Source organism: Colius striatus, chromosome 2, assembly GCF_028858725.1.
Source record: "Colius striatus isolate bColStr4 chromosome 2, bColStr4.1.hap1, whole genome shotgun sequence".
NCBI classification, from domain to species: Eukaryota; Metazoa; Chordata; class Aves; order Coliiformes; family Coliidae; genus Colius; species Colius striatus.
The window spans coordinates 45054700-45075824 of record NC_084760.1 but is presented as its reverse complement, the minus strand read 5'-3'; the positions used below and the strand labels follow the sequence as shown (position 1 = coordinate 45075824).

Genomic DNA, 21125 nt, shown 5'->3' with positions numbered 1-21125 from the left:
GGCTCTTTTCTACCCTCTGTGCTTTGCTAGAGGGGTATGAGCACACACAGGTTTTTTCCTATTTCATCTCCAAAGTCCTGAGAGTTGATGGTAATTTTCAAAGGGACTTCTGTAGTCAGGTAGCAGTCAAAAGACAAATCCTGATGATCTCAATTTTGTCTTGGGTTGCAGTCATTTGGGAGGATTCTACTTGTTTGAGTCTGCTTCAGAAACTCCAGACTTGTCACTCTTCAAAGTTCATATGCAGCACCAACTTCCAACTTAATACATTTTTGTGTTGGGTTTGTATGGAGAGCTTTTTTGCTTGGTAACAAGAGATGGAGCTGCAGTGCTGACCCCTGTGAGCAGTTCTTAAAACACCAACCACCATTTCTCAATTCTCCCCAAAACATCTTCCCTCTTTTCTTTTCTCTATGCCACCTTTGGGAGTGTACAGGGGTGAGTAAGTGAGCGGCTGCGTGGGCCTTGTACCTGACTGGGCCTAAACCATGACAACGTTATTAGAGTGAAATTATCTATGTCATTCATATATCGCATTCAAGCTGCACCTCCAGATTGTTCTTAATGCTACAGCTCTGCTCTAAGGCTATTGTTTGAAGCTGGTTTGTGGCACTGTGGCCTGAGGGACTGGGGATGGATAGTGATGAGTCAGCAATGTCTTTGGCCAGCGTGGCTGTCTAGGACTGCAGAATGCCAAACTGTATCTGGGGTAGTTGCCAAAGGAGATCATAATCTTCTGTCTGCTTTGGCCCATTATTTTCTAGTTATAGATTAGGTAGAATCTGTCTCATATTTTGGAAATTTGTATGTGAGCATCTTCATACAAATAGTCTTTGAAGGGAACTCATATATTAACATTAAAGGGGCTAATTCTTTTACCAAAATTACTTATTTATGGGCTAATTTTAAGGAGTTAGTATGTATAACTAAGGGTTTGTCTTCATAATGTTATGTATAAACAGTATTATATACTTTTTCCATTAATGTTATCCACATGTAGATTGCAAATAAAATTTAGTTGATATTACATATATACCTTTGTTTTCAACTTCTTCAACTTTTCAACTCAAAAAGGAAGGTGAAAGTGTTGCTGTTTCTAAGCATTAATCACTGCAGAACTGTACTAATGAAGAAAGACTTTCTCCAAACTTTCAGCTCCTCTCATGGAGTCCTTTTCTGAGCTCAGATTTGAGGACTTTGTAAGATTCATTCCTTCTTTCCATAACTAATGGTGATGATGGTAGGAACTGCTAAATTTAGATTTAATCTAAGTATACATACATACTGGTCTTCTAGCAAGATCATTGCTTTGTGATTAGAGTTGTTGGTTGTCTCCAAAAGTATTTTGAACCTTTCTCCCATTAAGATATACTCCAGCAGAAGAACATTTTTAAGCACTTACTAAAATCAGCATTTTTTGTAACCATTTGCATGGTTCAAAATGAATATTTTAAGAGTACCTTGATTACAGTAACTAAAACTTGATTATTTAAGGTTTTACATCTGTATTTGACTACTGTGTGATTTACCAAAATGTAAAATACTCACATTTCATTTGCATGTCATTTAAAATGAGATATCAGACTTGAATTTCTTTGGGACTATTTAAGCAAAGACTTGGACTTCCTAAAAATACCTACCGAGTACACATGTAAGAGATGTGCTAATCCAGGTGTATGGAACATCTTAAATTTAGGTCTATTGAAATTATGTGGGCAGCCTAGTCAGGTAGGGAGGGAGGATGATCCTGATGTTGTGGTGTGCTTTGTCTCTCTCCAGGAATGCGACAAGGTAATGATGTTGGCACACAGTATCGCTCAGCCATCTACACATACTCTCAGGAACAGATGGAAGCTGCCTTGAGATCTAAGGAAGAATATCAAAAGGTAACATTGGGCAGGGCATGGAATTGCTTCACATATAAGCAGAAGTCAAAGACATCAGCAATTAGTGCAAAATCCTTGCACTGTGCATGGTCTCCGTGTTGCTATTGAAGCTCCTCACTCCAATATTGAACTTGCATCCTATTTGTTTAAATTTTCACCTTTTGTGAAATGTCGTGGGTTGTGTTTTTTTGGTATGAGTCATTTTCTAGAAAAATAGTTACTTGTGCAGCATAGAGAATTTTAATCTTCTGGAGATTTTTTTTAGTGCGGGTACACCAGAGCAGAGTTCTGTGATCATGAAAGCTATGAAAATGTATCTGGACCTCATACTCTAAAGACTGAAGCCAAAATCTCAGACCCAAGAGTTCTTGAACACTGGGTGAAAGTTCTGATCAATATTTAACCTCGGTATCTCCAGATCACCCACCTGCTGCTTGTAAGATACTTCTATCAAGCCATTCCATAAATGTCTTTGATTAAATGTGACAGCCCGTGGCTTAGTGAGACTATTTGTTTTGACACTGGGATTTGTGTGAGAGAAGATCAACCATTTCCCTTTCTATACACAATCCTGTTTTTAGTGAAGATGGATTCTGTCTCTTTCCTTTCACATAAGCTATTATTTAACGAAAGGCAGGGGGATTAGTGTCCTACAGTGTTGCTGCATTGTAATTGCTGTCTGATCTGCCTAGTGGTCTTGTCAATGCAAGATCCAGATTCTACAGAAGAGATACATAAATTCTTATAACTTACATGAAATAAAATACCCAGGACATAAAGGCAATAGAATAACTTAGTGCTAAAAGAATATCAGCTTTCATGAATTCACTTATACCATGGCTTCACTAAAGTGTTATGTTGAAGAACTAGGGATTTTGTTGAATGTCTAATGTTAAACATAAAAAACTGTGGTATGAGGGTATTTCAGTCCAAGACATGTACCAAATTCCGAAAAGGAGATGCACGTGCAGAAGTCTGCATGACAGTTTGGTTTTCATCTGTGTATGTGTGACTTTGGTGGGCTGAGCTGTGTGTACACTTGTGGGGCTGGTTTGTACGTGCAGTTGGTGTTATTTTGCATGCAAAGAGATGCTCTGAACTGCAAGGAGCTAATTTGCAAGTCATTCCTAGCAGTGTGATAACTGTGCATGTAAATTAAGTGTTCAATGACATATATATCTTCTCATGAGTAGCTGAACACGTGGGGATAAGTCAATCGTGCAGATGTTTGTCTTTGTTAACAGAGAAGTTTCTGAAGGTTCAGTATTCATATTTATCATTCAGAATTTCTTTATACTCATTGTTTACCTTGAATCCATTGCTTTTCCAAGTTGATTTTGATCCTTTTTGTTAGCATCTGCTGACCGATATCAAACTGTAATTCTCAGAGCTTTTAGTTTGCCTTCCTATCTCTATTATTCGCTGCTGTTATTTGTCATTAAATTAATACTTACTTGAAAGCAAAATTACAATGTAGGAGATTGCAGTAAGATATTACAGAAATTTCCATCATCAAATAGATTTTCTCAATGGCACAATTTAAAATCTACCTACCTTGAAGTCTATCACCTTTTGAAAAGTGTGTATAATTAGTACATTTATATAATTAGGCACAACTCTGTAAGTGATCACATGTAGAGTTTCTCTCTGCGTTGAAGTAGGGAGAAGGACGAGACCCTGTTGCCAACTAAGGAGGCACAGCGAATACATACTGAAATTCCTAGAGGATTTGTGGTTTCTATGTATTATTAACAACATCTCCAATATTATCTACTATGGTGTTGCAGTAGCAGTAGAATGGTTGTATGGGAAACATACCGAGCAAACAATACGTCCAGGAATCCCTTTTTGTATTAAATATTTGAATGTAATGCAACCACTTTCCTTATTGTTGCACTAATTTGAAATAAATACCAGGCTTTCCTATCGGTGACACATGCATATCTCTGCACCTGATAATGACACATAAAAACACACAGGGATGGCATAACACCTGATTTTTCCATGATAAGCAGTGGTGCCTACACCAAACCAGGGAAGGACTAACAAATATCAAAAGTACAATAACTGCAGTATTTATGAGTGACTCTGGAATTTTTGATACAGCAGATGAATAAAAATAATATGTAATTTTTTAATTTATTCACTGAATAATTGTGCATGTGCTTTTAGATGTCGTTTTGAGCTGAGGACCTGGAGGAAAGCTAAGAATGGCCTCCAAACAGACAACAATGTGTTTGCTAGATGAAGCATTTTAAAACAGATGGCATTGTTAACTTAAAGGAAATATTTTTGTTCACTGAGGATAGAAACTATCTAACCCCAAGGTTTATATCATGAATTCCTGCCTGAAGACAGGCTATCCTGAAGCACTAGCTCCTCTCTAGAAGTCAGCTAGAGTTCAGGTCTGTCTACATTTAGGAAGCAGCATGGGCTGAAGGGAGCAGATCTGCAGAACAAGACTGTTTGTATCGAGGAGCCCTACATGTTTCAAGACGCTTTACTCTTCAGAAGCTGTCGTTTGGTCCTCTGAACCACATGCCACTGGCAGGTGGAAGTCAGCAGTGCGTTTCTGGTTTAGCTCCATCAAAAGGAGTGGATTTCATCCATCCCAAGACTGCTCTGTGATGTGAACCAGTACACATTAAGTGACAGTGATCAGGAGATTTATTACAAAAGCCATACTTCTGCTCCAAACTGAAATGGTAATGGAGATTACACTTTTAGGGTAATGCTATGCTTGAGTGGAGAAATACCGCAGTTAAGTGCACCACATCCTGTCAGCCTACCAGTGAGAATCATAATGCACATTGAGCCCAAGTATCCTGCAGGGTCACATCTATTTTAAGTTGTGGAACTTATTGCTGATTCATGCAGCTGTTTCAACAGCTGAGACATAGTGATAAAACAATGAATATGCATTGAGCCATGCATCTTTAACTGTTGGTGAAGCTGAATGCATGCAGTCAGAGGCAACAAGTAGTAAAATATAATACAATAGTTCTGCTAAATTGTAACACAATGTAAGTGTAATCAGAAAAACATAAAATGAGGGACAGGACTTGGTAAAAATACTGTGAATGAGCTATTCCATCAGTTTTGCCTGAAGCTGATTTTTTTTTTAACAGAGTTGAACCTGAGGTTACTCAATTTTCAAGACAGTTGCTAGGCTGGAGTTGGTTTTCAAATGAATTATCTAAGCAATAATCCAAATAGTGAAATCAGTGTGGGAAGAGGTTTGTATTTATTTTTTCTGAACCAGAGGCCTGCATTTTTTTGTCAAGCACTAACACTGGATTTTCAGCTCCAAGAATACACTGAGTCCCTCTCCCCCATGTTTGACTTATTAAAGTTGCATCACCAAAATGCCAACATCTCTGCAGCCTCATGTAGGAGAGCATTAACAAAAAACAGTGTGCACAGAACAAAGTAAATAAAGCAAAAGCAAATATTTGGCAGAATTTCCTTATACAAAGCGACTGGAGCGCCTCTTCATGAATAATTATGAATGAATTGAGTCTTGAGCTCTTGACAGATGTATTGGGTGATATGAGCAGGTTTGTTACAGCCAATAGAAGTTGATGGAGAGAGTTACTGTAATTCACGCTTATAATCTGGAGAGAGTAATAAAGGCTCGAAGAGGCAGGAGTACACAAATGTTGAAATTTTATCAAGACGTTAAAAATGTGGCCTTTAGTAAAGTTCAGAGAACTGCGATGAAGTGGGTTTTTGCTGAACGTGTAGGAAATGTTGATGAAACACAGAATTTTTTTTGCTTAGAAACGGATGAAGCTTTGCTACAAGCAATATAATACTTTTTCTTTCTTTCTTTCTTTCTGTTTTGATTTGGACTGTAAGGCTCTAATCTTGGAAAGTTTCTCTGCAGGAGTAGTTTCTCTGCTGGTAGAAACCCTCTCTGAAATCTAAACCAGCTGATCAACGGATTGAGAAAACAAATAAAAGTAAAACAGTAGCTGCACCAAAGCCAAAATTGCAAAAGAAAAAAAAAAAAAAAAGAAGCAATGTCAATTGTTTACTTTGGGACCTACAAGTATGTTCAAGTAGTTCAAAAAGTATTGTAAGTAGAGGTGAAGAGATTAAATTAAAAAATTAAAAGTTAGTATACACGTAAAATATCAAGGCAATTGAAACAGACAATTGACAGACTTTCTGGAGATCTTGAAGAGAACAGTATACGATGCTCAGAGGAGAGACAGGATCATACTCCAGCCATAGCAAATATGTTTCTATTAAGGTCTGAGGAAGATGCTCAGTTAAATGACTAAAACTTATCCTTGACTTAGTCAAATAGTAATTTTTCTTTACATTTCATCACATAACATTTTCTGTTAATTAAAAAAAGATTTGGGCTGAAGAATGTGAATTTGACCAAACATCTAACATTTCTTTTTGAATCAAGCAACCAAAGGATTATTATGCTGGACTAATGCTCCACAAGTAGTAATATATTTGTATGATGGATTAGTTTTACCCATATGCTTTATTGCTCACATGCAGCTTGGAAGGGAATCCTTCAACTTATAACTTCAAATGTACTGTTTGGCTTCAGAGATGTAGATATTGGAACACCTGAACCCGAAGCATCATTGACTTTTCTATTTCTTTCATTCTACACGGGTATTGCAGTGATAGAGGTTTTTCTGGGGAGAATGGGGTGAGTTTTTTCTTTTGTTATCTTTTTAAACTTTTAAAGCCCTGAACAGTTATATGATAAATCATGGACGACCATAGGAAGAACAGGGATTAATTATTTTACACAGTTGTGGATTTACAGTGCTATTTTTCATTTCCAGTGACCATCTTTTAGTGTGGTGACAGTTATGTGATAGCACTCTTGATCCTGATCTTGCTCACAGGAGGTCTGGGAATGCATTGAACACTGAGATCGGCTTTGGTAATTTTCATGAAGGTCCTCTGTGGTGAGATAGTCAGATATCATGTCTTAGCCAAGAGCTGAAGACGAGCTGCTGGCTAGTTAAATCTCTCTTATTTCCTTGTGGAGTAGAAGTGCTTGTGCAAGGAAGCTCCACGGGAAGGACTCAATTAACCAATGATCTAGGAGTTCACATTTACCCAAAATGGAGTGTGTGCTCAGCCATGGGACACATTCCCAGGGCCTGATTCAGTTGTTCACACTGAGTGCCGTTGGGGAAGCTCTAGCCGGTCTCAGTCTATCTGCCACTCTGCAAGTACACAATTATCCTTTGGGGACTGTATCATACCTACCAGTCTTGTGTATATATCTTAAATACCCTGGGCACTCCAAATAAAGGTAAATACCTGTATTTGGATAGCTGATTATAGGCACACCCTGATCTCGTGTGACTGTAATGGAAGTTCAGGTACTTAGTGCATGTCCAAAGAAAGGCACTAGCGCTGGGGAAGGGTCTGAACCACAAGTCTGCTGGGGAGCGACTGAGGGCCCTGGATAAAAAAGAAGCTGAGTGAAACCTTCGCGCTCTCAGCAGCTCCCTGACAGGAGGCTGTGGCCTGGGAGTGGGTCAATCTCTGTTCCAAGTGACAGAACAAGAGGAAATGGCCCAAGTTATACCAGGTGACGTTTAGACTGGAGAAGAGGAACAATTTCTTTTTCAAAGGCTTGTACAGCACTGGCACAGGCTGCCCAGGGCACTGGTGGAGTCCCCATCCCAGAGCTGTGTAGCTGTGACTGAGGGACACGGTTTAGTGATGGCCATGGCAGTGCTGGGGCAATGGTTAGACTCGACAATCTTGAAGGTCTTTTCCAACCTCAGCAGTTCTGTGACTAATGCACATGTGGTCCTCACTAGGTATAACCAGATTGTGATGAATGGATACGTTCTTTAGAGTAAGGGAAACAGTGGATTAGTGCTCGTCAGCAGATGATGTAACAGTTTCTGCAGCTCAGCAGCCTAACAGATATGGTGAAACTTTCATGAGCTTGCTGTGGGATTATGAGGGAACAAACCAGCAAAACTCTCAGGTGCAAAAGCAAGAGCTTTGTATTTGCTGTCATAGAAAAGAGGAGAGATTTAAAAGCTGGAGTTTCCTGGCTGCCACAATGAGCTTTGGAGCAGCAGTCTGCAACAAAATGATCAGGATTGTATTTGTCAGGGCTACAGGAAACATTATTTACAAATCTACAAGATCAACAGTTCTGAGTTTTTAATTACATGATGGACTGCCTTGTGGGGTGAATTCACAGCACTCACATGTGGTTTTATGTAATGTTCTGTGTGAGTTTAGAACATGCTTTGCCTGGGAAACAGTTTTTCACATGTTTTTTGGCTGGGAGAAGTTAAATAGCTGTTTTTAAAAATAGGTTGCTGTTATTAAAGCAATACAATAGAGTCAATAAAAAAATAACACCTGCTTACTCCTCATCAAATTATGTTTATTTCAGAGCTTTACATATTGAATTATCTTTTCTTCACTCTGATGTGAATAGTAGCTACTTGATTCCTGATTGATGGTGGTGAAAATAAGCAAATCTGATCTGATAAGCTAAGCCATTATTTATTTTGTAATCACTCATCAGTGCTACAGACATACCCTTTTTATGTTCATCGCTCTCTGAGAAAGCTTCATTCAGCTACAAATGAGGAGGTTTTGTGTGAACAGTTGCTAACTCTTTTCATATTACCTTAAACTGCAGAAAATTCGAGTTCTTTGTTGCTCACCTTGCAGCAGAAAGGTATCTCAAAACTAATACACACTTTTACAGTACTTCCTGATGTCAGTGGTAACAAGATAAAAAGCTTTAATGGCATGAACCTAGGGTATTGTTGTTGGCTTGTTTGAGTTTCTTAGAATAAATACATCTGTGAGATGACCTGTCCTATTGTCAACACTGATTAACAACCCACTTGTTCTGCCTTTGTTGACTTTATACTGAAATGCATCTATGTGATGAATTTATAGTTTTGTCATTCTCTGTTGTATCTGTTATTTTCTACTCTTTTGATAGGCAATACCCTTTGATACTCTTTCTCTATCGCTTTTCATAGGGAATTCTGTTAGACACAGTGAGTGCCCTATGGTTTTCTTCACAGCCATACCATGCAACAGCAGAGTTTACTCCATATTATAGTTAGTGTTTATGTGATTTTTTTTTTTCTGTCTTAATAATTTTTCCTACATTTCTGTGTTATAGAATGTCATGTAGTGGGAGGAAAACCATGTTAGTATAACCATCAAGATGATTTTATTTTGAAACAATGAAATGTACAGGATGTAAATGTCCATATGAAAACACAAATGAGCATCCTGGAGAGCACAGGAAGATGAGGGACACCTTTCAAAATTCACTGAAGCAGAGGAGAGGTACAACCATCCAATGCTGAGTGCAGCATGCTACCAATTGCATACTATTTCAGTTCCCCTGGATGCATCAACAGCATATGTTGCCTGCTTTTATCAATGCTGAAGGAGGCAAGATTTTTTTTTAGCTCTGGATTCTGCTTATATGCTGTTCATTTGATCAAAGGCTGGGCATCTCACTTAGCCCTTTGACTGTTGAAAATATAGCTAATTATACATTTGAAGTTAGAACTGCGAACAACATTATGAAACCAAACTTCCTATTTTACAATCATTTTTTTCATCTGCGAGGTCATGGAGTTAAGCAAAGAAGCCATTTGCGTTATTGTACTGTACTTCAAGCTCACGCTTGTATTGGACATTTAAGCTTATATTAGAAATTGCCCTACAATAAACTAATGTAAATATCAAATAGATTTGACTCCAAGAGTGGATTGTAAATAAAACACTTCCTGCTTGGTATTTCTTGCTCTATCCAGCTTGTCAGTAATGTAAAAATATCCTAAATTTGCCTAGCCATCGACTTTTCATATACCTGGGCAGATAAATTCTCAGTCTTCAGGGCAGACCTCCATGCTTATCCAGAAGATAAAGATTTAAAGGACTGAAATGAATTGCCTGCAGGAGTCTAGTGCTATTTGAGATGTCCTGTCCTGTCTGACCTGCCTTCCAGCTGCCACTCCAGCTAGATTGAGATCCCTCATGAGTTCTAAGTCATACCAGTGGCAAGGCAATGTAGCAGAGTCTGTAGTGATACCAAAACACTGAAGCTATAAATACCTTTACATCAGCCTGTAAATGTGTTCTTACATGGTTCAGTACCATCTGGGATCATTGTGAAGGGCTTCAGGTTCAGGCTTTTGAATATCTTGGTCTTGATTATGGATCTGTTAAAACAGTCTCAAAATTTCACTAACATACTAAATATCAGGAGCATAAAATTGATAATGATATTAATAATTATGATTTAAGAATACACAGTGATTTACAGGGAACAGGATATAGTTCCTTCTCTCATGGAAGCTTTCAAGGAGCATAGTTTAACTAAGAGATTAGTAAAGGCAAGAGAAAGATTATTATGATTAGCTGTTGCTGTTCTGTGTCAGATCTTGTGGTCTGTGGCTGAAATGCAGCCCTTAAAACTGATTTAAACAAAAAATTTCCAGGAAACAAAAATCTGAGAAATCATCATGAGATGTGTTAAGTCTCAAGATGTGTTGAGAGTGTTATCTTAATTCTGCTCTGGCTTTTGAATCTGTCCATCTCCAGGTGAAAAATAAGGCTTGTAGTGGGACTCTCTGCATTGATATGGAGAAAGCAAAAGAGGTTTAAGGTTTCCATACAAATTAATTTTTAAAAGAGCATGTTAAAGTCTGAGAGCATTGCCTCTGCAATCCAAAGAGTGCAAAGCTGTGGGATCCAAAGAACACTCTTCAAACCTCAAGTTTTCTCAGTGACACAAGTGTGCCTAAGCCAGAATTCAAGCAAGTACTCATGGAACACTTTTCTACTGTTTATGCAACTCTAAAATTTAAAGCCTGAAGCAGGGCTTTTCAAGCCAGATATAAGAACATAATGGCACTTCAAAATGTTCTGAGGTCCACAAAGCTCACACGTGGAAATGACAGATACTAAACATTTATAACATTTTAATGGGCATCGGCACAGGTTGCCCAGAGAGGCTGTGGCTGCCCTGTCCCTGTCAGTGTTCAAGGGCAGGTTGGATGGGGCTTAGAGCAACCTGATCTGGTGGAAGGTGTCTCTTCCCATGGCAGATGATTGGAATGAGATGAGCTTTAAGGTCCCTGGCTCTATGACTCTATGATAAAATATGCTGTTTGGGTATGTAAACACAGATACAGGAGTGTCCACTTCAGCACTTGGGCTCAAACAATTTGATAACTGGATGAACTATAGCATGTATCAGCAACTGTCACACCCTGATGAGGTTCCTTTCTTACCCATGTTAATATCTGCTTAAATATTTTTGTGCAGATTTTCTTGCAGGACCCTGTGCAGTTCAGGCATACAGCTGCAAATCCAGAGCAACACCATTAGAATCAATCAAATTTCTTTGGATTTCCAGTCATGCAATTGAGATTAAAATTTGGCCCAGGAGTTTCTTTAATTTCAACTTTTTTGGTCCCCAATGAATTGTCAGAGAATTCTGTATATTATTTTCAGTTTCAAGTATGTCACTTAGTTAAATATAGCTCTCAGCTTTGGGGAAAATAAGTCAATACTTCCTGGGAAGAAAAATCAGAGCATGCTTTAGCAAGCAACATTGTCATATCTGTTTTGATCTTGTGACCTTTATGCATCAAGTTCTTTTTCTTCTTTATTGACTTCCACAGATTGCTTGCAGGCTAATCTTTTTTGTTGTTGTTTTATATCCAGGATGTCTACTGATTTCAGTAATATCTAGATTGCAGCATGGTCTTTTTGGTTAATGGGCAATACTATCAACTGCATTATCAGTCTTGTATTCGAACTTTGTTGGATTGTAGACATTAAAAACAACCTAGCTCAGAAAAGACATGACATTTCTCTCTGTGTTGATGCATGTGCATCTTTCCCAAGAAAGCATGGAGTTACAACAGATACTAAAATTTTTCTCAGTAGTGTATCGATGGGCTTAAATCATTTGTACATAGACATATAGGAATATAAAAATATATTTTATTAAGAGCTACTGTGAAATACAAAGAAGGAAACATGCTTGAAACATGCTGCTATCCCTAAATATTTAGGTGTGTCTGAGGACATTAAAGGATGAGATTTGCCTGAATTCATTCCTGTTTTACAAAAATCTCAGTTTAGCGATCTCTACTTCTGTGACTTTGATTTTATTCAGTGGCTTTATAGCTAGTAGTTTTGTCATGCTGCAGGGCTTATGAGCCTAACTGGTGAAGTACCAGCTAGATGGATGTCTGCATTCACACTACACAGTGCTGACAAGCAGGATCAAGCATAGCTCAAGTTACAGCTCTCCACTGAGCCGATGTAGAGAAATCTTCTGCCTTTCTCTCTTCATTTCCCACTCCCAGCTGTATTTCAGCCTTTATTTGTTGTTTGTTTCCTCTCCAAATTGTTTCATTTCACTTTTGCTTTCCAGGACCATCTATCATTTGACCTTACCCCTTATCCCTTTCTTCCTAGTTTAACATTTCTCCACAGTCTTCAAATTTTCCACTTTCTTCACACAATCACAGAATATCAAGGATTGGAAGGGATCTTGAAAGATCATCTAGTTCACCCCCCCTACCAGAGCAGGACCACTTAGATTAGGTCACACTGGAAATCATCTAGGTGGGTTTTTAATGTCTCCAGAGAAGGAGACTCCACAACCTGTTTGGCCAGCCTGTTCCAGTGCTCTCTCACTGTCACAGTGAAGAAATTCTTCCTTGTATGTCTTTAGAACCTCTTCTATTCTAGCTTGTATCCATTGGTCCTTGTCCTATCATTGGACATCACTGAGAACAGCCTGGCTCCATCCTCCTGATACCCACTCTTTATGTATGTGTAAACATTAATGAGATCACCCCTCAGTCTCCTCTTCTCCAAGCTAAAGAGCCCCAGCTCCCTCAGCCTTTCATCAGAAGGGAGATGTTCCACTCCCTTCATTATCTTTGTGGCCCTGCACTGAACTCTCTCCCTGTCCTTCTTGAACGGAGGGGCCCGGAACTGGACACAATATTCCAGATGTGGTTTCATGAGGACAGAGTAGAGAGTCAGGAGAACCTCTCTTCACCTACTGCCCACGTCCCTTCTAATACACCCCAGAATGTCATTGGCCTTCTTGGGCACGAGGGCACATTGCTGGCTCATGGTCACCCTGCTGTCCTCCAGCACCCCCAGGTCCCTTTCCTGTACACTGCTCTCTAAGAGTTCATTCCCCTGCCTGTACTGGAAGAAATAACTGGGGTTATTTCTTCCCAGATGCAAGACTCTACACTTGCCCTTGCTAAATTTCATTAGTTTTCTCTCTGCTCAACCCTCCAGCCTGTCCAGGTCTCGTTGAATGTCAGCACAGCGTTCTGGTGTGTCAGCCACTAACCCCCAGTTTAGTACCATCAGCAAACTTGCTGACAGTGCCCTGTGTTCTCATCAAGGTCATTAGTGAATATATTGAACAGTACCGGTCCCAGCACTGACCCCTGAGGGACTCCACCAGATACAGGCCTCTAACTAGAGCTTGCCTCATTGATAACAACTCTCTGCCTTCTTTCCTTCAACCAGTTAACAGTCCACCTCACTAACTGATCATCTAGCCCATACCTTCTCACTTTTTCAAAAGATCCTCTCTTTATCCTTGCAGATAAAGTTATATGTTTTTCTAGCTAAGCTTTAGTGCCTACCATTTAGTCTTAAGGGATAAAAGTAAATCCAACTACTTGACATATCAAGGTGGACAAAATGTGTTCTCTCTTCCTGCTGCCTAAAGCATCCTAAAATACCTCCTACTTCAGGGCCATATAGGTGTATGCTGTGCTGGACCAATGCAGAAAATGTCATCAAAGACTGAGAAATCATCTTCAGCAGAGCAGTGCTTCCCGCCCCTAGGATTTCTTACTCTGTAGTTTTTGGTCCTGGCCTTTCCCAGCTTCCTATGACTTATTGAAGTTAACATATTTCCATACTGACTGCTCCTTTCTCCTTTGCTTTGGTTATTTTTAGATGACTCAGTTAAACCACGTCTTTTTCAATTTTTGAAGGAATTGTATTTAAGGTGTTTGTAGAAGAAAAACCCTTTTACACTTAAATGCATTTTGTAAGCTAGTAGGGAAAGGCATAATGAAGGCCTATGGCGAGCAGTTTAATCTAGGTGAAGGTATATATTTGTAGCAGCAGGTGACTGACAGTCAAAGCCATGGATGCACCATCTCCTCAAGAGAACAGTCGGTATTATTCAACCAATTATTTTTTTTGTCAGGAGATGTGTATAGTCGAAATTGTAGCTTTATGCATCAATGTTCTCATCTCAGTGACTTTCACCAAAAAGATTCTTAAAATTTAGTTTCAAACTTTATTGCAGACTTTGTCTTTTAAGATCAGATTTGTCTTTCCTATGGGAAAAAAAATGGATACCAGAAATGGATACAAATCACAGAACTAACTTAATGACATATATAAAGTCGAATTACCTCCCTGAGCACAGAGTAAAATTCTGTTTATACATGTTTCTGTAGATGCACCTTTATTTTTAATTCCTAGATGTAAAATGTTTGGATTTCACCCTTGTAGATGTACAATTTGGGGTTTAATTATGTTATAATGACCTCAACTGTGCAATGTGAATGACCAGGCATTATCAACATTTGCTGTAACTCTGACCTTCATGTGATCTTTCAATTTGACCAGCACTGATTTTGTAATTATTTGTAACATCTATCACTTCATAACGATTTTGGTGAAAGTCCATCTTGATACAGTTACTGTTTGCTGCATTGATACTGTGAGATATTTTGTTTGTATTTGACCTGTTTTCTAAAAAAGTATGTTGATTGACACTAGTTATATTCTTTACCATTTGAATGTAATTTCATTTTTTTGTTTGTTTTTTGGTCTTAATCAATTACAAATTGGCAGTGTTGCATGTGTTGTCCTACTTGTCTCTTTTGAGTGCTACAGGAAACTGCTACTCGTTCCTTCTTTTATAATATTCAGTATTAGCCATCCACTGAGTGTATGAAAATTGTGTTTTTCTGAAAAGTTGAAAAATTGGACAACTTTTGGTTTATTAGCTGCTTCTTCATGCCGAAGGAATCCCAACAGCAAACTTAGCCTTAGTTTTTGCATTCTTTAAATAAAGTGCCTCAGATTAATTTAATATGAAAAACACAATCTTTTCCCCAGTTGTACTTCTCAGAAATGGCCAAAGAGTTATCCTAGAATGTTTGGAAAATTAGTTTCCTTGATTCAGTGACAACTTTCAGCCAGAAAGGAAAAGTTTCATGGAGCTTAAAATACCCAAAGACAAATATTGAAAAAAGAGGAGTTGGAAAATTTCAATGAGGGTCTGTAGCAGCTTCTCAACATCTACACACAAACATGCACTTTTAATATCTCCCTCATTTTACTTTCCATAATATTATTTATTTTTATCTCAATCAGCTAATTATATCTTGGATGATTATTTTTCACCATCTTTTCTTGCATTTTGTAGATGTGGTTGCTATTTTATGTGCCAACAGTCACAGGAAATAAATTTCCACATTATCCCATGACATATGATTATAGGAAAAACCTTCGGTGGGAAATTAGGGGATTTAACAAGGTTGGAGGAAAACCTGATTTGTTTCATTGCCCTCTAGCGGCCTCCAGACCGTCTGCAATGACATGAAATGCAGGGGCTTGTTTCCCTTGCTCTTTGTGTGTGACACAAACCATCAGATTTCTCGTCATTTGAGCGTCCTAAAGTTGTTTGTCAACATTTGCATAAACCAAAAAGCACTGTTTCACAAATCAGATAAAGCAGAATTCTCCTACAAGTGTTCATAAATTATGACTACAGGGGATTCTGTGTTTTTATATTTTTTTTTTCTGTGGAAAAAAGGAAGAGGCACGTTACCTATATAAATGCTATCTATCAAGTGGCTTTTGAGAGGGATGCCCATATATCATGGCCCATGATTTAAATATATAAAGTCTAGAGAAGCAGACATCAATTTTTTTAAGCTTAATTTTCACGTAATTTTATACTCAGCCGTTGCTGCGTATAATTGTGAATTCATTACACAGCCCAGCTGAAGGAGGACTTGGCAAGTGTTTCAACCTGTGTATTTGTAAATTATCCTTCCACGTGGAGTGAAAATCTTCGTTGGCATCCACAGGTGTTGATCATTGCATGTGTGCAGTTCCACTTGTGGATGCAGAGATGTTGAAGGCCCATGAGAGTTGTGGTTTTGTGTCTTGAGTTTACTGAGCATCTTCAACCACATTGATACTCACAGAAATGATGAATGCTCAGCATTTTTTGGAGTGAGCTGTTGTCATGCTCAGTGCTTGACACTGGACAGAGAATACAGAAATGAATGGGATCTAATTTTAATTCTGAAAATAAAAGAATGCAACATTCTGATCTCCCACCCCTCCTTCCAATTTTATTGCCATGTAGTGTTTTGATAAATGTATCAGTAAGGTGCATTAGACACAGTGAATTAGGAGTGTGCAAGACCTGCCAAGGGAAGAAAGAAGAAGGAATAATACTTGTGTTGAAAAAAGATAGTAATTTTAAGAATGTCCTTTGGTGAATTTAAAAAAAACCCAAACAAAACAAAACTTGAGGCAAAGATATTAATTTTGAACAGCAAGATCAGATGAACTCAAATGCTCCATCAGACTGGTTGTTACTATTTATAACTTTGAGGTAAGACACAATGCACAACCGAATTATAGCTTATTAGTCTTAAAAATGGAGTGACTGCTCTAAAATGCCTGTCTTAAGTATATTGACTTTATACAATGTTGTATTTCTGTGCTATCCTAGAAGAACAGGAAGTGATAAAGCTTTACAGGACATTTTTTTTAAATGAGAGCGCAGTTCTGTCTTGGATAGTTGCTTTAAGTCAGGCATTAATATAGCATCAGAAGAAAATCACAGCTTTCATTAGAGCGCAGAGCACAGGCGACTAGAGCACCTGTGTGAAAGAGATGAAAGCACATTTATTTGTACGTTTGTGTTTGCGGATGCACATTGAGAGCGTAGGAAAAAAATATTGCAGCTTTGCACTTACTTTAAAAATGACTCACTCCCTCTGGTGGGAACATTTAATTCTGAACGTGTGATGCTACTTTCCCTCCTCCTCCTCCTCATCCATCCCCCCCCCCCCCCCCCTTTGCCACATCACATTCATCTTGCTTCATGTGACATCTGCTCCGTGTGCTGCAGAGCAGCACTTTGGTTTCTATGGTAGCTACTGTAGCCAGTGGACCGACAGACCGGGTAGGGAGAGGAGAAAGAAAAAGCCCAAAGTAGCCAGTTTCAGGTACAGGATGGCTGTTGTGCCCTCAGCCAGCAGGCTGGGATGCATTGGGACAGGGTGCCTCAAGGGTAGGTTGCTACCATGGCTGGCAACTGCCAAGGCCAGGAGCATTTGCTTTCTCCTTCAGTGTGAAGTGACTGAAGCACAATAGTCAAATGGAGGGTGTGAAGAACAGCAGATTGTGGGTTTGGTTGAACTTCACTTGATGGTTCATTTTGTCTTGTTTAGAGCTCCAATTTTGCAGCAAACAGTCCTCTGAAAAGCTTCTGCCTTTCAGATGGGGAAAATGCAGATGCCAGACCTAAGATATTATAGTTGTCTATTTATAACATAGTTTGTCATTAGAATTACCATGTCATTTTTTAAATGAGAGAATAATGTCAGTTCACAATCTACACCTGTAGCTGTACTTTTTAATAAATTTTAAACAGAGTTCTTCTTCTCTTTATTCTGGCTCTGAATTCATTAAGAGGCCTGAATTAGTATCCTGCCATATTGTCTGTGGTATCTTTGCTCCTCCGGCCTTCCAGGCATAAACACTGGGATTCTGAGCTATCGCACTTCAACTACAGTGAATGGATTAAATTTAGAGCCTACTTCTTGTTCTTTTTTTAATTTTTTTTTTAATTCTCTATGTAATAGAATCAGAATATGATTTGTGTTTCTCAGTCCAAAGACCCATGAGGATTGGCATTCAGGTTGAAACACTGTGGTTTGAGTGCTACCATTTACTGTGGGACATTACTGTGTGAAGCATTGCTGCTATGAAATATCCTGTGTTCACAATCAATGTCACTGTGTAACAAAGTTGTATTTATTTTAAAGCAGTTTGTAGGTGGGAGACTAAGCCTGCAAGAGCTAGGGTTCTCTAGTAAAATTAATATGAACTTTGCAAATGTAAGAGGAAAAGTTGTCAGTGATTAATATCACTCCTGTTCCCCATATCTGATGGAATGAAGGGCATCCACCATGTGCCAGTGTGTGGTGTGTGAATTCATGGATGATACTGGGCTTTGAAGGTTTTTGGAAGGGACCTTTGGAGATCATCTAGTCCAACCCCTCTGCAAAAGCAGGTCCACCTAGATCAGGTCGCATAGGAACACGTCCAGGCAGGTCTTGAAGACCTCCAAGGAAGGAGACTCCACAGCAAGTCCTTTTCATGGCCATGCTTCTTTTATTTCTTTTCTTTGAAAAATCTTTTCTCTTTTCCCTCCATTTTCTTTAATGTTCAGAATTTCAGGGAGCTAAGGCCAAGAGTTTCGTCTTGAGTGAACAACATTTTTGCATCTCCACATAAGCTGTACATCGCATGACTGTATTATGTATCTGTCATGGTTTGACATGACAGCCTTTTCTGGTACAGGAGAAGGGGCTGTAAAGATGGCTCCTGTAAGTGGTTGCTTGAAACTCTCCCCAGCTCTGAGCCAGACCCACTTCTGGGGCTGAGCCAATTAGCCGCCTCCACGATCACTTTTTAAGAAGAAGCCAGAAGAGGAGGCTTCTTCCTCCTTCTTCCTCCATCTTCTTACCTTCTTCTGCCCCTTCTTCTTCTTCTGGCTGGTGGTGGTGCAAGGAGTAGGAACAGTGAGAGAAACAACCATGCGGACTCCAAGGTCAGTGATGAAAGAGAGGAGGAGGTGTGCTGGAGCAGAGCCTCCCCTGCATTCTATGGAGAGAACTGGTGAAGCTGAGATTTATTTTCATTTCTTTAAAGATCCTGCATCAGCTGTAGAGACTCATTTTGATAATGAGCCCGTGTCAGGGGCAGAGACTCATTTTGCTAAAGCTGACCCCGGACCAGGGGCAGCGATTCACTTCATTAAAGGCCCCGAGCCAGGAACAGTGACTGTGGCCAGAGGAAGCCATGTCCTGTGGGAGGGACCCAACCACTTCACTACAGACCCTGAGCCAGGGGCAGTGATTTTCTTCTTTAAAACTATGGCCAGAAGAGGCCATGTCCCAAAGGAGGGACCCTTTATCACTATAGCCGGAGCAGGCCGTGTCCCGAGGAAGGGATCCAATATCCACGGCTGTAACTGTGGAAAGGAACCCATGACAAAGCAGCTCATTAAACTTATGCCCAGAAGAGGCCTTGTCCTGAGAGAGAGACTCTGAACTGCACAAAATGCAACCATGGCAAAGAATCCATGCCAGGGATTCTATGAGGGACCCTTTATCGGCAGAGGCTTTAGCTATTGGGAACAACCCACACCAGAGAAGTTCATTCAGGATTGTGTCCCGGGAGAGGAACCGTGTGTTGGAGTAGGGGAAGAATGCCAGGAGTCGTCCTCATCTGAGAAGATAGAAGTGGCAGAGCCCACCTGTGAGAGACTGACCACATCCCCCACTCCCTGCCCCCCTGAGCCGTTGAGGGGGGAGGAGGTAGAGATATCGGGAGCAGTGAGCTGGGCCCGGGAAGAAAGGAGGGATGGGGGAGGGAGATCTTAAAGTGCTGGTTGTAATTTTCTCATCATCCTACTCCCGTTTTGCTTTTATTCTGTTCTGTTTCTTGTAGAATAAACTTTCCTACTTTCCTAAGTCGAGTACTGGAGTCTGTTTTGCCCAGAATCGTAACTGGCAGCGAGCCCTCCCTGCCCTTGTCTTAATCCACAACAACCTTGCTTATCTTATTACTCCCATTTTGCTGGGGCCTCCGCCATCCTAAAAAGGGTGGGGGTAAATGGGTACACCGAGCGAGAGACTGTTGTGGTGCTGCTGTGCTAGCTGGGCCAAACCACGACACTATCTGTCTTTGTACCTTGCATCTTTTGCATTTCGTCAGTTATTCCTATTTAACCTTCTATAATCTTTCCTTGAGTCTTTATCATAGTGCCAGATCTCAGATATCCCCTCAATCTAACTAGCTGCTAATGGCATGATACATTCTCTAAATCTCAGTCCTAGTCTGTTGTGTGTGGCTCTTTGGTGGTGTGCTGAAAAAACACAAATTAGACTTTACTACAATTAAAAAAAAAAACAAAACCACAGAAAGAGAAGAGGAAGACATTTTACCAAGGTCTTAAGGTCTGTGGTTATCTCCCAATTTTAAAGTGCTATTTAGCTGTCTTTGGTCTCGCTCCTGTTCCCATCTGTTGTGTGGAGCCTCTTCCTGCTGCATGGAAATCTCATTTCAATCTCTTCTTCTTAAGGACTTTAATTTCTATTTATTATTAATAGTCCTCCTTATAAACAACTATTTTTAAAATTTCTTTTTTTATTTTTATCTAAGAACAAACAGGCTTCATAGCCTTTAAATTGACTTGAATCCCTTGAGCTATCTAGAGGTCATGTTTGGTGGCTAAATTCTACACCAGCCTTCTAAAGGTAGCTGGAAAAAAAAAAGTTAGATCTCTCTAAAAGGTGATAGTTATCTGGGTCCTCCCCCTTACTTAGAGGGTACCATAGACTCCGTCTGGTTGACATTGTCCCATAACAGTGATGTTCATTACCATAACAACTGTAAATTATTTATTTAGGAGCTGAGATCATCCCACAATTCCCACTCTGTGGCTATGAACAGTCATAGACCCCATGATCCACTTTGGACAGGTGCAACATGAATTCTGCTCATAGGAGATGCCACACCAGGAGTTGCTTGGAGAAGGTTAAGATCTTTTCCTAAAATGGTCCTTGAAAGAAACTGATTATAATCAATAAGGGTGTAAGACAAACAACAAAGTTCCGAAGGTCAAGAATTGCTTGCAATTGCATAGACACCTGATTTATTCAGATGATAAGTTATATACAAGTTCCTTGGGCCCGGGATGACTTTCATTTACATGTATGGTACCATGTGCATGTTCTCCACTTCTGTTTGCTATTTGGCTACTGCCTCAACATTGTTGCTCATACTACTGCTATTAGATTAATACATACTAAAAGGTTCTTTCTTATGATCATTAGAGTCTGTGACATCTTGATACTAGGTGAAGCA

The 21125-nt window shown here is 39.5% G+C and overlaps 1 protein-coding gene across 1 annotated transcript in view; it reads left to right on the top strand.

Moving 5' to 3' along the window:
- The window catches only part of MSRA (methionine sulfoxide reductase A), a 301880-nt gene that overhangs the window by 202829 nt on the left and 77926 nt on the right, over positions 1-21125 (top strand). Inside the window, exon 5 of the mRNA XM_061990033.1 lies at positions 1780-1886. Within this exon, the coding sequence (XP_061846017.1) occupies positions 1780-1886 (107 nt within the window). The remainder of the gene's footprint in view (positions 1-1779; positions 1887-21125) is intronic.